This window comes from Xenia sp. Carnegie-2017, unplaced genomic scaffold, assembly GCF_021976095.1.
Source record: "Xenia sp. Carnegie-2017 unplaced genomic scaffold, XeniaSp_v1 HiC_scaffold_24, whole genome shotgun sequence".
In the NCBI taxonomy this organism is placed as follows: Eukaryota; Metazoa; Cnidaria; class Anthozoa; order Malacalcyonacea; family Xeniidae; genus Xenia; species Xenia sp. Carnegie-2017.
Window position 1 is genome coordinate 11,135,923 of NW_025813487.1, and position 13,796 is coordinate 11,149,718.

General features: G+C 35.8%; 2 protein-coding genes across 2 annotated transcripts; both read left to right on the top strand.

Moving 5' to 3' along the window:
* The first annotated feature begins 730 nt into the window (after window positions 1-730).
* On the top strand, window positions 731-8,738 carry LOC124450812 (allene oxide synthase-lipoxygenase protein-like). The gene is made up of 10 exons (XM_047001475.1): window positions 731-903; window positions 2,782-3,241; window positions 3,427-3,595; window positions 3,784-3,875; window positions 4,266-4,467; window positions 4,942-5,303; window positions 6,329-6,435; window positions 6,535-6,637; window positions 7,515-7,730; window positions 8,408-8,738. Exons 1-10 carry the CDS (start codon window positions 752-754, stop codon window positions 8,639-8,641), a joined length of 2,097 nt encoding a protein of 698 aa, XP_046857431.1. The 5' UTR covers window positions 731-751; the 3' UTR covers window positions 8,642-8,738.
* A 3,113-nt stretch (window positions 8,739-11,851) lies between these two features.
* Window positions 11,852-12,763, top strand: LOC124450813. The gene is made up of 3 exons (XM_047001476.1): window positions 11,852-12,042; window positions 12,167-12,291; window positions 12,422-12,763. The coding sequence occupies exons 1-3, from the start codon at window positions 11,947-11,949 to the stop codon at window positions 12,582-12,584; spliced, it is 384 nt and encodes a 127-aa protein (XP_046857432.1). The 5' UTR covers window positions 11,852-11,946; the 3' UTR covers window positions 12,585-12,763.
* The last annotated feature ends 1,033 nt before the right edge of the window (window positions 12,764-13,796 follow it).

Consider the following 13,796-nt stretch of genomic DNA (forward strand, 5'->3'; position numbering starts at 1 on the left):
AAACACGGTCATCAACAAAAAGTCATGCGTAACTATTCTATGTAATCATCGTTCATCATATAACCTCTGGCGTTGACTTGAAATTCCAAAACTACATGCAGTAAACTCGTTGAGGGACGTATAACCTTTAACAAAGACAAATGAACTACTGCCCGTGTTTACTCCGCAATCAAAGTTTATCAAACTGCATGAAATCAGCTTCGAAGACTACCGGCTTAACATTTTCGTATTTTCGTCCTGTTATTAAGTCTTACAGATGATCCTTCATCCTTCCTCTTTGACGAATTCCGGTATATTTACGAAGCTAATTCGAGGAAGTTATTTGCAAAATTATCATATTTATAAAGCAGCTTTTTGATTCAAGTCACGTTAAAGCATGTTTTTACAAGTATATTTACAACTTACATATATATGTCAGATCTATAGACAAAAAGATTGGTTCGCCAATTCCAAGGCGGTGTATAGCATACCACCGTGAACATTGTTCAGTCTGTTGAGTCCAAAATCCAAAATCGCAATCTTCATAAAACGAATATTCTTGTTATTAGAGAAGGAAACGAATCACGCCAACTTGCCATTTTAAAGTAAAGCTTAGTCAACTACAACAATGTTTGCTTTTACCAACATTTTTACACTGAAAATTATAAAAACGGATGTTGTATTAGCGTACTTTGGTATTTCTTAATTGGGGAAGTTTGCCCACGACATGTCCTTCTCTCTTTCATTGCATTGTAACGGAGCGTAACGCCGGATGTTGATTGAACTCGTTTTAAGAACTACACGTAGAGCGGTCGTGTTTATTATCAGACGACCATTTAAACAGTTTTACCCATCGAAGACAAGCAGGATGTTGAGGCCATGGATGAACCACGTTGCTATCGTTGCAATTGCTGTTTTGATTTTGTAAGTTTCATTCAAATGATTGTAAAGTTGATTGCATTAGAAATGTTAAACTTCAGGAATGGTTTGAACGAATAAATTTAAATTTTTACATTCTTGCCTAAAATTAGTACATACTATTTGTAAATTAGTGTATATAGAATGGCGTACTGGTCATCTTAAATTTCGAATGTTTTCTTTCGTTCGTTACTAGTATCTTGTATGTGTATTTGAGTCAATATTTTTGATGAGTTGTTCATATTCATGTTTTGGTGAAACTCAAGCTTTACTTTTATTGAAAGCAATGCAAGAGACTTATATTAAACCCATACGATTCTTCACTTTCGTTTTCTATTATCGAGGGATCGTTTGTCGCTGCAGTTTCGTAAAACTTTTTCCCGTTTGAATTTCGCGATCATGAAGCTAAATTTAATTGCAAAAGGCTTTGCTATCGTGGTGCGAACGGAAGTTTCCATTTATCTTCAACTCCTCGCAAGTTTGTCGGCGTACCAACAGCCAGTTCTTGAAGTTTTTTCACGCAATTAGGTTTTATCTGAAAAATACGGCATTATAAACTCTATTGGTATGTGCGTGTGTACCGACGAGTCGTTCGTCAACTAATTTACAACAAACGTAGAACGGCGAATTATAAGATTTTGTGCTCGTTAATGGTTGCAATTGTTGCTAAATTTTGTCTCCAGATACATAATCTTCATTTGTATTGGTAATAGCAAGGTTTCGAGTGGAATTTGAGAAAAAACCTGCACGAGCGAGTTTTTTAAATAGTTTTTCTATCAGTTGCAACCCTCCCTCAGGCTTGCACTGATCAGTTCTCGAGTTCTCCCAAAGATCTCCTCGGCTTGCATGGGCCTGTGCGAACACAGTAAACATCTTTTACTTCTTAAATATTGCTATTGCACAAATGAAGCGAAATTCATAAATGTACATTGAGTCATTTTCAATCTAAGCAGTTGTGTGTCAACAGCATGCTTTTTAACAAAGAGTCTTTCTTTTTTCTACTAGTAATTATAGACGTTGTCATTACATAGTTCAACTGAGGCCCCGTCCACACGTATACGGATATTTTTGAAAACGGAGGTTTTTTCCTCCGTTTTGGCCTTATGTCCACACGTAAACGGCGTTTTCGGCGACCATAAACGGAGGTTTTCGAATACCCTCTCCAGAGTGAAGACTTTTGAAAACGCCGGTTTTGTGTTTACCTGTGTGGACGGGCGAAAACGGAGGTTTTTCAAAACGATGACGTCAATAATTGAGTCCAGTCTCATGATTGAGTCGTCCGAGTACTTTTTAAAATGGTGGGTCACAAGTGCATTGCTATTTTATTGGAATAATTTCAAATTTGATAGCATGCATTCACTTGCATGTTGCAGTGATAAATATTAAAGAAAGCGGTTGAATATTGTGAAGATGCTTTCCCTGTTACAAAATGCCACAAAATATAACATTCGATTTTGCCTTTTCCTTTGGTGGAGCCTTCATTTCACTTTATACCATTCTAATTTTTCTATAAACTCGCAAAATCAGCAGTTAATAAATCCAAAATACAAATAATAAATATTGCAATTTGATGCTGCAAAAGCTTGAAGAATCTCTTATTACAAATAAATACGCATGCTCAGTGCTTACAAGTATTGAATTTCCTCCGTTTTTGCGCATACGTGTGGACAGGCGAAAACGATTCAAATACGCTACGTGTGGACGCAAATCTTTTCCGAAACGGTGGAAAAAATCTCCGTATTTTTATAAATCCGTATACGTGTGGACATGGCCTGAGTGAAATATTTCCAAACTCGCTTCATTTAATTAACGCGTGTTTGGCCAAGCTTCATTGTCCGTTGTAAAATGGGAATTTGAAAGTATGTCTTTCGTTTGAATGTACAGGCTCTTCGTGAGAAGGTACTTAATCTTTAATACTGAACCTGATCATGGCAAAGCTGCTTGCATCGTCTTATCGCAAAAGATCACCCCCCTGACGTGTCCAGTGCGACGTCTTGTCAACTTGGAAGAACAATATAAATACTATAAGCTTTCAAAACCTCAAAATACGATATTAAAGTATCCCGAAGAAACGAAAAACCTGTTCGACAGCATATCGTTCCCGTTGTTAAACCACAATACTCCTAGCGTTCTGTTTCGAAGTGCGACGCGGTCAGATTTGCACGAGACAAACTGGCTGATACACTATCTTGGTATGGCCATACGAAATCATCGTCTTGCATCAAAAGTCAGTAAAGAAGAAAGATACTACACAAGTTATAAAGATTTCGCCAATTTGTTAGCTGATATCCGCAGAAATCAAACCAATGATCTTGTTTCGATTCAGATACCTGGATTGCAAACCGTATGTATTGACAAAATTGATGGCAAAAATGCTGGGTGTTTTGACGTCACACCTTACATTTTACCCTTCCCTCCCTCCCTTTGAGAAAATTTCTTCTACTTCGCATTGTCTTGTCTCTTCTTATATCGCTGTCAGTTTTTACTATACCTATGTTCACAGTTTTTCCTTCCGTAAATCCTTTGCAGCTTTTTAAACTCGACCTTGTGTCGATGAAAGAATACATTAAGTATCCATCACAAGAACTGCCATTCCACGATATCATAAAGGACAATCGCTGGCAACATGATGATGTTTTTACCTTACAAAGGCTGGCTGGGCAAAACCCAATGAGTCTAAGAAAAATGAGAAGAGAAGGTAAGTAGTACTCAATTTGAATTTAACCGATAAGAATTTGTCGTATCAAAATGCGTCCGAGAACGATACTCGAGTCAAGTAAATTGTAAAATGGTATTCGCTGTCTTTGTTTGTACGTTGTTCGGCATTCATCGTTTGGCCAATCAAATTGCAACAAAGATAAGTCACGTGAAAGTATCTTTTTACAGATTATACTGATAATGCGGCTTACATTAATAGAAGGTACGATTGGGATGCGGCAATTAAACGAGCATCAAAAGAAAATAAATCCTTCCCGCAGGTATGCATACATTTAATGAATAATTTTGTGGTCTGCAACAATACAATCCATCCCAGTTGATATTAAAAAATCTTTCAACACCTTACGTTTAGTTATTTCATTTGAATTTTTATTTATTTTGCCTTTAAATATCTTAACATTGTATTTAATGGCAATTTTAGTCTTCTTTAGTCGTCAGACACCTATGTAAGGTTGGCAGCCATGTTTTTATTTGCTGCCAGCTATTTATTAATTTCCTAAACGCTATTCATTGAAAAATAGATAGCGAGCAGAGTAACCAATCAAATTAAAGCATCTGCAATAGTATGCTAGTAAAATTCTACTAATTATTGTTTTATACTGTTTACGGATAATAATATGACGTCCATATGTTTCGTTTGTATAACGCAGATGATTGACGATAACAGAGTGTTTATCATCGAATATAAAATACTTCATGATGTCTCCACTGATATTGACGATAACGTTGGCAATGTAACGCAACGGATTGAAATACTAAGCTCCAGGAGTCCCTTTGCTGTGTTTGTTATTGCCCACGTTAATGGGGAAAAGAAACTTACGCCAGTGGCTATTCAGACGGAACTGTCCCCGGGTAATAGTTTTGTTATTACAACTAGTGGAAGAAAATATTATGGCTTGTGAAGAGCCTGCGTAAAGTTTTGTTTTTGGTATTTGTCTTGTTAAAATGTAGAATGAATGAATGGAAACGGTTCAACAAAACATGACATCAAGATCAAAATAGAAATGTTTGACAGCTAGAACTTCGTGTTTTTTGTAAAGGTTTCCTATTTGTTGCAGGAAATAAAAAGCGGTCGCCGAATACATTACAGCATCTCATTATTTATTTGGCTTAGCTTTCTTTTTGTTACATGCTCAAGGAATTAAAGCAAGCGAAACATTAGACTTCTGAAATAGAAAATTCGACAATTTTTACGGACTTTTAGGAATCACACTTTGAAAGTTGTATGTTTTTTCGATAAATTTGCGAAGCTTCTAACTTCAATCGGTGCCTCAATGTCGTACATAGCGGTTTGCAAGCTTTCATTATTTATATATTCATGTGTAGACTCACCCGTGTACAGTCCGGAGGATGGTGGGAATTGGATGCTTGCCAAGATGGAAATCCAACGAGCTGATATCACTTATGAAGAACTGGTTGAGCATTTGACCAAAACACATTTCTTGATGGAACCGATCTGCGTTGTCATGCGAAGTACGATGGCGATATTTCATCCATTAGCACAGATATTTCAGTGGCATTGTCGAGGTCTTTTGGCGATCAATTCTATGGGATTAAAGAAGCTGCTTGGAGAAGGAGAGTTCTTGCACAAGCTATTCGCCATTGGCTCTACAGGTGGTCTGGAAGTTGTTAATAGAGCCTATCACAATACCTCCTGGGATGATACAGATTTTTGGAAAAAACTTCAGGTATCAACGTTGACAAGTAAATAAGTGTCAGTTTCGTAGCCAATGATCTTAAAGTGGTGCGGTTGCTAGCTGCGAGCTCGGAATGTGCTAGATTGAGGACCATTTAGAGGGGTCTGGGGATAAGCACAACTTGTCTTATTTTTTATTTGGTAAACTTTTAAATCAAACGAAAAATAACAAAGGTGGTCCATCGACTTGCTAATTCCACTTCAATCCTAGCAACTTCGATTCAGCTGGTTGGACTTCAAACTGTTATTTAGCAAAGGACTCTACGTGGATGACCTTCGATAACTCTGCTACTTCTTTTCGGCCATATTAGTGCAATTCGAATGTGCCATTGTTGAGTATCTCCGGTGACTTTACCTTTCTGAGACTTATCCACCGTATGGTCTTCAGATAAAAGATCATCAACTTTTATGCCGCAACGTTAGTATCCCGCCTCTTCTGCATGAACACCTTCTAGCCCATGTGTCCAGATGGTTCTCCAAAACGCCTTGATGCTGACCTGAGAAAACGACATAAAGGATTTTACTTTGAAAATTCTTAAAACTAACCCTAAATAGGAGCTTTTATAATAACTGGAATATGTTTAATTAAGTACTTAGTGTAATCAATAAAGTAAATGGTTTGAACCCGGGAGTATCGTTACATGTTTGTAAATGTAGATCGTCCAGGTTGGTATAGTCCTGAGAAGGACTGTTTTTGTTGTTGTTGACTGACGTTTCGACAACCTTAGCGGTAGTCATCTTCAGAGTCAAAAAGTGTAATCAATACTGTACTTAGAATACTGCTATAGTAATATTAACTTTCAAAGTAATTGAAAAGCCCCTTCAATGTTCCAGAAAGTGGTGTGGCTACGGGTCTCGGTGGCCTACAAATTCAGAGTAGTAGTTTGTTGTTTTTGTGAGTGTCGAAGTTGGAATCCCCAAGCTATTTTAATCTAGATAAGCCTACTTAACTCATTTAAATGGTGTGCGCATTCTTAAAACAAATATCCTCAAAATAATTATATTTACCATTTTCAGGAAAGAGGAGTTGATAATCGAGAAGAGCTTCCATATTTCCCGTACCGTGACGATGGTTTGCTTATTTGGAAGGAAGTTGGTGACTTTGCCGAAGAATATGTCCAGCTGTAAGAGAAAGAATCAGTTCTTTTATTGTTTATTGCCTTTTCTCAACATGCACTGAAACACGTTTGACAGTTCATCACAGCAATCACTTTGATTCGAAGGTATTATAAAAATGACGAAGACGTGAGAGGCGACTTCGAATTGCAAAATTTTGCCAACAAGTTGTCATCTGATGGAACGGGAGCGGAAGGAGGAGAGGGAATGGTTAGTTTTTTTTATCTTAGGAGGAAGGAGAGGGGATGGTCAGTTATTTTTTATCTTAATGGATGAGAAAAATGACATACTTAAAAAAAACACGTATCAAAAAAGAAAAGTTTTTTCCATATCTGCAATATCATATAGGTTATCAATAATCATAGACGTAAGAAAATCGACAATTGAGAAGATTCATATGCATGATATGCCGTTTCTTTGAAATCCATTGTTTGCTTTCGATTATGGTATGTATTTATGAGTATGAGCGCTCCCAAACTTATTGACTTTCTTACGCCCATGCTCATCACTTGAAAAAAATTATCTATATCATAAATAGTTAAGGTGAAATTGTTTTGTATTCTTATAATTTCAACCAAAGTGAACGAATCTACATAATTACACTTTATATTTCCTGTTTTTGTTGGTAGCCTGTACTCTATCATACTACAAAGAAACATAAAACTACGATTGGCTTCCATCTATATTATTCATCTCTATTTTCGAACTGGATCTACAAATAAACAAAAAACTTACATAATGACTTTTTAGACGCTTAACATAGACATATTAACGGAAAACAACGTAGTAACGATGTAATTCTATGACTGATGGAATATCATAACCCACGTCTGTTTAACTGACTGTAATATAAGCCAAATAACTCAAGATGCAATCCAAATGTTGGCTTTGCGAGCGTTTGGAATCGTCTGTCACATCTTGTTGTCTATTCATGTACGCTCTGCTTACCTATTTTTCATAATTTTATTTAAATGGTGTTACAACTGCATCGAAACAACTAAATTTAGTCATCGTGTTTAAAAATAGATTTTACATTATCTCACAGTCAGTATTCAACTAAATGCGATACGTTTCTCTGATTTTATAGTTGAAGAAATTTCCAGCAAAGATTGAATCAATAAACCAACTTACCGACATTGTGAAGCGAATTGTGTTCATCCCTGTTCAGCACAGTGCCGTTAATTACCCTGTATCGTACTACGCTGGTTTCATCCCAAATCAACCTACAAAACTCTATTTTGATCCGCGATTACGCCGAGACGAATTTGGATTAAACAGTTTGCCTAATGTTTACATTGCAACGGTAAGTTACCTAATGTTGCTGTGACCTTTAGGCGGGATATCATCGTCACCGATAACAAATCCGTTTGTACTACACAGCTTAAAACGATATTTTTTGCTTTTTTGTGAGGGAGGGCAAGGCCAGATTAAGGGGGCCTAGAGTCGATCTTATTTGGTGAGTGGCGTTTCGTGGCTAAATTTAGTTTATCAAAAGTTTTTTTTACATTGCTGAACATACTTTGACTTTTAAAAGTCAGTAAACATATATTTCATTGGTAATTATAAGTGCCACAGTCCAAGGTCCGGAAGTGGTCGTTGTCAACACCATTATTCCATTATTGTTATTGGTATTAGTTTTGTATTCGTCGCTTGTTTTTATCAGTTGAGCAATTCGACATATCTGTTGGTTGGCCAATTTTGCTCCTTTTGGTGGATGGCCCATTGTCCTGGCCCTTTGGACCCAATCCCATGCCCGATATTTGCTTTAAAAGGATTGTTGTCGATAATTTCGTAACTGGCCTACTGCAGAGTTGTAACAAAAAATAAGTGGCGTAGCCATACAAAAGTTATATTAATATTACAACATATTTCTTTACAAATGTTTACAAATGAGAAAGGCGGTTCAGAAACGAGAACGGAAATGCCATTTATTGATATTTGACAACAACATACTTGTATTTACTTTTCTTGTATTTACAGCAACAAGTACTACTAGCGATGTCTTTAGGATCGCTTCGATACGACGTCTTTCTTGATTACGGTGATAAATTGGACGACCCTTGGGCAAAAGTTTTGGTTCAAAAATACCATGAAAAGTTAATTGGAACTATAAACAGTGAAATCTCTGCGAGAAATGACAAAAGACTGGAAACTGGAAAGTTTGTATATCCGTACTTCTTGCCAAAATGGCTGACAAACAGCATTCAAACATAAAAATATGCCCAGAATCATTGTTTAGAATTTAACATGTTTCTTTTTAAACTTTTCATGAAGAAATTTGTTGATTCAATCATTCCCTTCCATAACTGAATTGTTTTGTAAAATTACTTTTTTGACTACATAGTGTTGGAAACGCTATAATAGTTGATGGCCAACACACTCACAAGTTCTAATACAATATATTACAGTCACGGCCATAGAAGCATTCCAAACTTCCTGCCATTCCTGTTTTGAATTGACCAATCATACCACGTGTTTTTTTAATCAACCTATCACGTAAGAGCTTTGTTAATCACTCCTTAACTGAAAGACATTGTATTGAATGTTCATCATCATAAATGACTTTTAATTCTGAAATTTCTTAAATGGAAGAGCTTTTGATGAAATTGTGAACTGGCAATCACCAGAAGCTATGAAGTGATTGTATTTATAGTGCTGACTATTATTTTGACGGCTTTCAACAGCAAAATCTTCATGATCATCATAATAAGAATGTTTTATGCAGTGCGGTGTTTGAAATTAAAAAAATAAAGATCATCATAATACTTGCTTAACATGACAGCTGAATATGGTTTTCGATTTCAGCCACCTCCAATGACCGTAATTCCACCTTATTTTTTACTTCTGGTGGTTGCAATTTCTCAATCATGAGAGAATATCTTTCCTTTTAAAAATTTGCAATATTTTGGCCGAAGTCAACCCGATGCCTGAATTCATTCAGTTACGAAGTGATTCAAAAAGCTTTGTCGTGATTGGTTGATTTAAAAATTGCACATTGTATGATTGGTCAATTCAAACCAAGAAGTTTGGAGTTTTTCAAAGAGTTTCGTTGATGAACTCTTTACATCAATTGATAAATTTGAGCTAATGTGTTTATGAAATTTTTCGGAACGCTTCTAATGCTGCGACTGTAATTTTCACATATAGATAAATGTTTTTGACAAATCACTCGTTATTGCTTCCCCTCTTCATAAGGTTGTCTGTAAAAATTTAATTATTCAATGTTAATTATTAACATTATGATTACGTAATTCAAATCGTCCCATTTCCCGACATATATAGACGAAGCGATTACAATCTTATTCTAAAATCAAATTATGGTAAAATCAATATCGACAAAGGAACGTTACGTTTTGCTGAAACTTTTCCCTCCTACTCGTCTGTGATGTTTCAACCATCAGTGATCGACTAAACATACTCACCGCCCTTTCTTTTTCTTTCAAAATAATAGTTTTGAAAACAGTTTTGAAACCGGTTTTGAAATGGATACAGCAGGAGCAGGGTAGGAAAATTAGAGCTACACATTGCGTTGTTGTGGAATGATAATGATGAATCGAAATACTTTTCATAATCAAAAACATCGATTTTATATCGACATATCCGTAAAATATATAGATATTTTTAATATTGATAAATAAAACTTTCTCCGGATTTTTAATTGAGCTTACGACTCGTTGCTTCGAGCCTTCATCAGAATGAGTAAGTTATCTATTTACAGTTGCTTTTAGCTTGTAGAAGCTTAGAGCGTCTAATTGGACTAGCGGGTGGATTAATGTGATTGGATGTGGTGAAATGCGTTGCCATGGGTTTTGGTGTATTGTGGATGTGATTGGTGTTGATATTATTAGAGTGTGTTGCTGTAGCCTTGGTGTTGTTTGTAGTTCTTTTTAATACTCTACCACTCTTTTTAATACTATACCACTCCTTTGGCTGGCTTGTGGTCAGGGGTGGCGCCAGGAATTCCCCGACGGAGGGGCTAAGGTTCCCGACGGGAGAGCTGACTTACTAGGATGATATGACAATGCGCTTTCCCTGCGAATCTTGTTTTCAGACAAAATTTTTAAAAATTATCAATCCTCGCTTTAACTAAATCGTTGAAACATAGTTTGTTTTGGAAATAATAATTTACATCTACATCAAAAGTTAACACTACGTATTCGACAAGTTGTGAGAGCCGCAACTAGAACGCTAATTTAGGGGATGGGTTGTTTTTTTATATATTCGGTTGTGCCCAATTGATTTTTTTGAAAAGAGATTTAATTTTAAAAGAAGTCATTTTGACACAACTGAATGTATGAATATCCCCACCAATCAGCGTTGTAGTAACAGCCCTGCTAGTTGTGCATGCAATCCAGGAATATACATATGATTGGCTATAACAAACCTATACAGTAAGTCAGTAAAAAGAATGCCCTGGATTTTCTAGTAATGTTGGATAATAGTAATCAAATAATAATCATCTCCATCAAAGCCTTATAAACACAATACGCATCTTCTTTAACTTATACAAAGCTGTAATCAAAGTTAGACGAGAATTCATTAGTTATTATATATACTATGATTTTTCTTGTTTAACTTAAATCTTATGTTTTGTCACTTTATCTCAATGCTACCCTGTTAAACTTTTTTTCTGGTGAGCAGTTCTTTTTGACTGCATGTATATAATGAATCAGTGGTGTACTAGGAAATAATTTATAAACATAAGAGGCAATATTAATGATGCACGAGTAAGATATAACTTCGGGGAATCATTCGACTTGATTGTTCGATGTTCAGAGAACAATTCTACACATGGGAAACCTAGCGTTGAACTTTTTCACACGGTTATCAAATCAAGTTTGCTCCCTCGATCACAATGAATTCCTAACATCATTAGCTGTCCAGACGCTAGATAGTGATTTATCAAAGGCAATAGCCGCAATACATGTAAAACTGTCAGAATCTGATGCTCATTGCTGATTTGAAACTCAAACATCAAGTTTTTTAATTTTTTTACAAAAAATATCCTTTCAAAAATCGAAAGTCGAGTGATATGCAAATATATCTCATGTTGCATTTGCATATCTGTTCTCTAATGAACATTCAAAAATAAGTATTTCAGAGTAACTTTATTATTTTTTTAAATTTGATGTCGGATAGCTGGCGTGTATGATAACTATTGCCGATGCTGAGTGCCCACATTACTTTAAACGAACTGCAATAATGGACATTGGAAATTACATTTTTCGTTATTCATTCCCCGACAAATCGTCAAGATGCCCAACTTGATTCAGAACTGCACATTTTGTGTAGAATTTTGCTCGTTAGAAAACCCTGGGATATAGCTTGCTTGAAAATACTGAAATGTTAATGACTTCGTCATGCTGAAAGTACATTCCCGCGCGTCGCCGGTCCTTGAGAAATCCACGCGAGTATCGTGTATCCCTCGCTTGTTGACAACTCTCTCGTTTGGAATCATATTTCAAAATGGCCGACTGTTTCTCGATTATCGTGTTATTGGCTTTGCTAAATCGTTGAAAATGTCGAGGCGACGTAGGAAAAGTGATAGAGGATTTACCGAAATATCACCAATTCGTACAAGACGCCTCTCTGTGAGGGAAGCCGCATCGAAAAAAGTAAGAAATTCCCTGCTGACATTTGGATATTTTAACCCAGTGTAGGTGACTGCGATATGAAGGACTGCTTCTTCTGCCGATTGTATAGCTTTACCATATAGGTAAATGTTTGGTCGTATTTTAGCTTCACAATGAAGATGAGGATAGTGCAGAGGAATTGAAAGAACCGTCGAAGAAAAGAAAGCGCATTCAAAGTACAGGCGATGATGAAATAAAAAATATCAGCTGCATTGCTAGACCTGTTACAAGGTTTACACGTATATTTAATTTGATTATAATCTTGAATCGAGTGCTCCTTGCATATATTGTTCATTCATAGCCTATTTCGAAAATGTTTTGTCGAGATAGGTCTTCCTCATTCAAGTTTTGCTGTTTTTAGATCTTTTAGTCTTGATGTGGAAGTTCGGCCGCGGGATGTGTTGCTTTCAAAGAGAATTTTACAAAACAAAGATTCGCCAACAAAAGGTGCGCTTACCGTGAAAACAATTAAAACGTTTTCACACTATGCTTGTGGACATTGTTGCTTTCGTGCGTTTTTATAATAGGTAAGAAAGATAAACGACAGAGCCCAAAGAAGATTGCCAATTCTCGAAACAAGGCATTGAGAAGGAGCCACAGAGAAAGCAGAAAATTCTTCGAGAGTCTGAATGAAAATACACTCGTACGCGGTCTGGTCGTCGATTATTTACATCCAGAACAGAATTCTGAAACTTGCAAGAAAGATGGGGAACACGTGGACGATGGAGAAACGGATTCTCAGCCAGAGGTTAGCGCTGTTTACCAAATTTTACGATTTTCAAAGCAATATGGTTCATCTAACGGAATAAGGATTATCATATGATCATTATTGCGCAATCAACGTTTAATTTTCCCGCGCAATCATTGAAATTTCGTGTATTTCATGACTGGGGACTGGGGACCAATTGATCATGGTGACGTTTGTACATTAGTCAAAATAAATAGAACAATACTGTTTCTATTTAAAATATCCTCCAAAACAAGGCTATTGGTTATAAATTTCCAAAGAATGAAATCCAATCCAAGTATGCATATTTTGAGAATGAGCTGTAATCAATTTATTTTGTCTAATGCTAAATTTGTTACCATTAACCATGTAAACCATACTTAGTTGATTTGTATCCCAGTTTCGACACCATGATCTTTTTTATCGTACACAACATGTAAAGATGAACATATATCTAACTATCATTATATTTTTTGACCAAAACCAATAATTATCCTGGCAAAATAACAATTGTCAGGAGAGTTGGATGTGAGGGAATGCAATGCCTTGACAGCAAAACTTGATTGTCAAGAAAGAGAGTCATGTTCAACTCAATATTGGAGAAAGAAACAAGAATTTTTTTTATTAGAAAAATTATATTTCGAATTTTTTATACAGTCTGATGATGAATTTGTAAAAAAATTTTAAATATAACTTTTCAAATAGAAAATTTCTTGTTTCTTTCTCAAATATGGAGTTAAACATGAGTTTATTTGGCGTATGCTTCATATTATGCTACTCAAGAAAAAGACTTGTGGTTGTTTAAAGCAGATAAGAGTTGATTTCAAACATAAATATGAAAAATGGTTTTTCCCAGCATCATTGTTTATTGAAGTGATCTTCATAGTTTTGCAAAACTCAGTGATGGCCTGGTGAGATTTTTAAATATTTCTCAAGTCATTACAATGATTAGGTGCTTCAAGAATTTAGTTGTCATAGTGAATTATGAAATACTTTTTCTTGTTTGTGT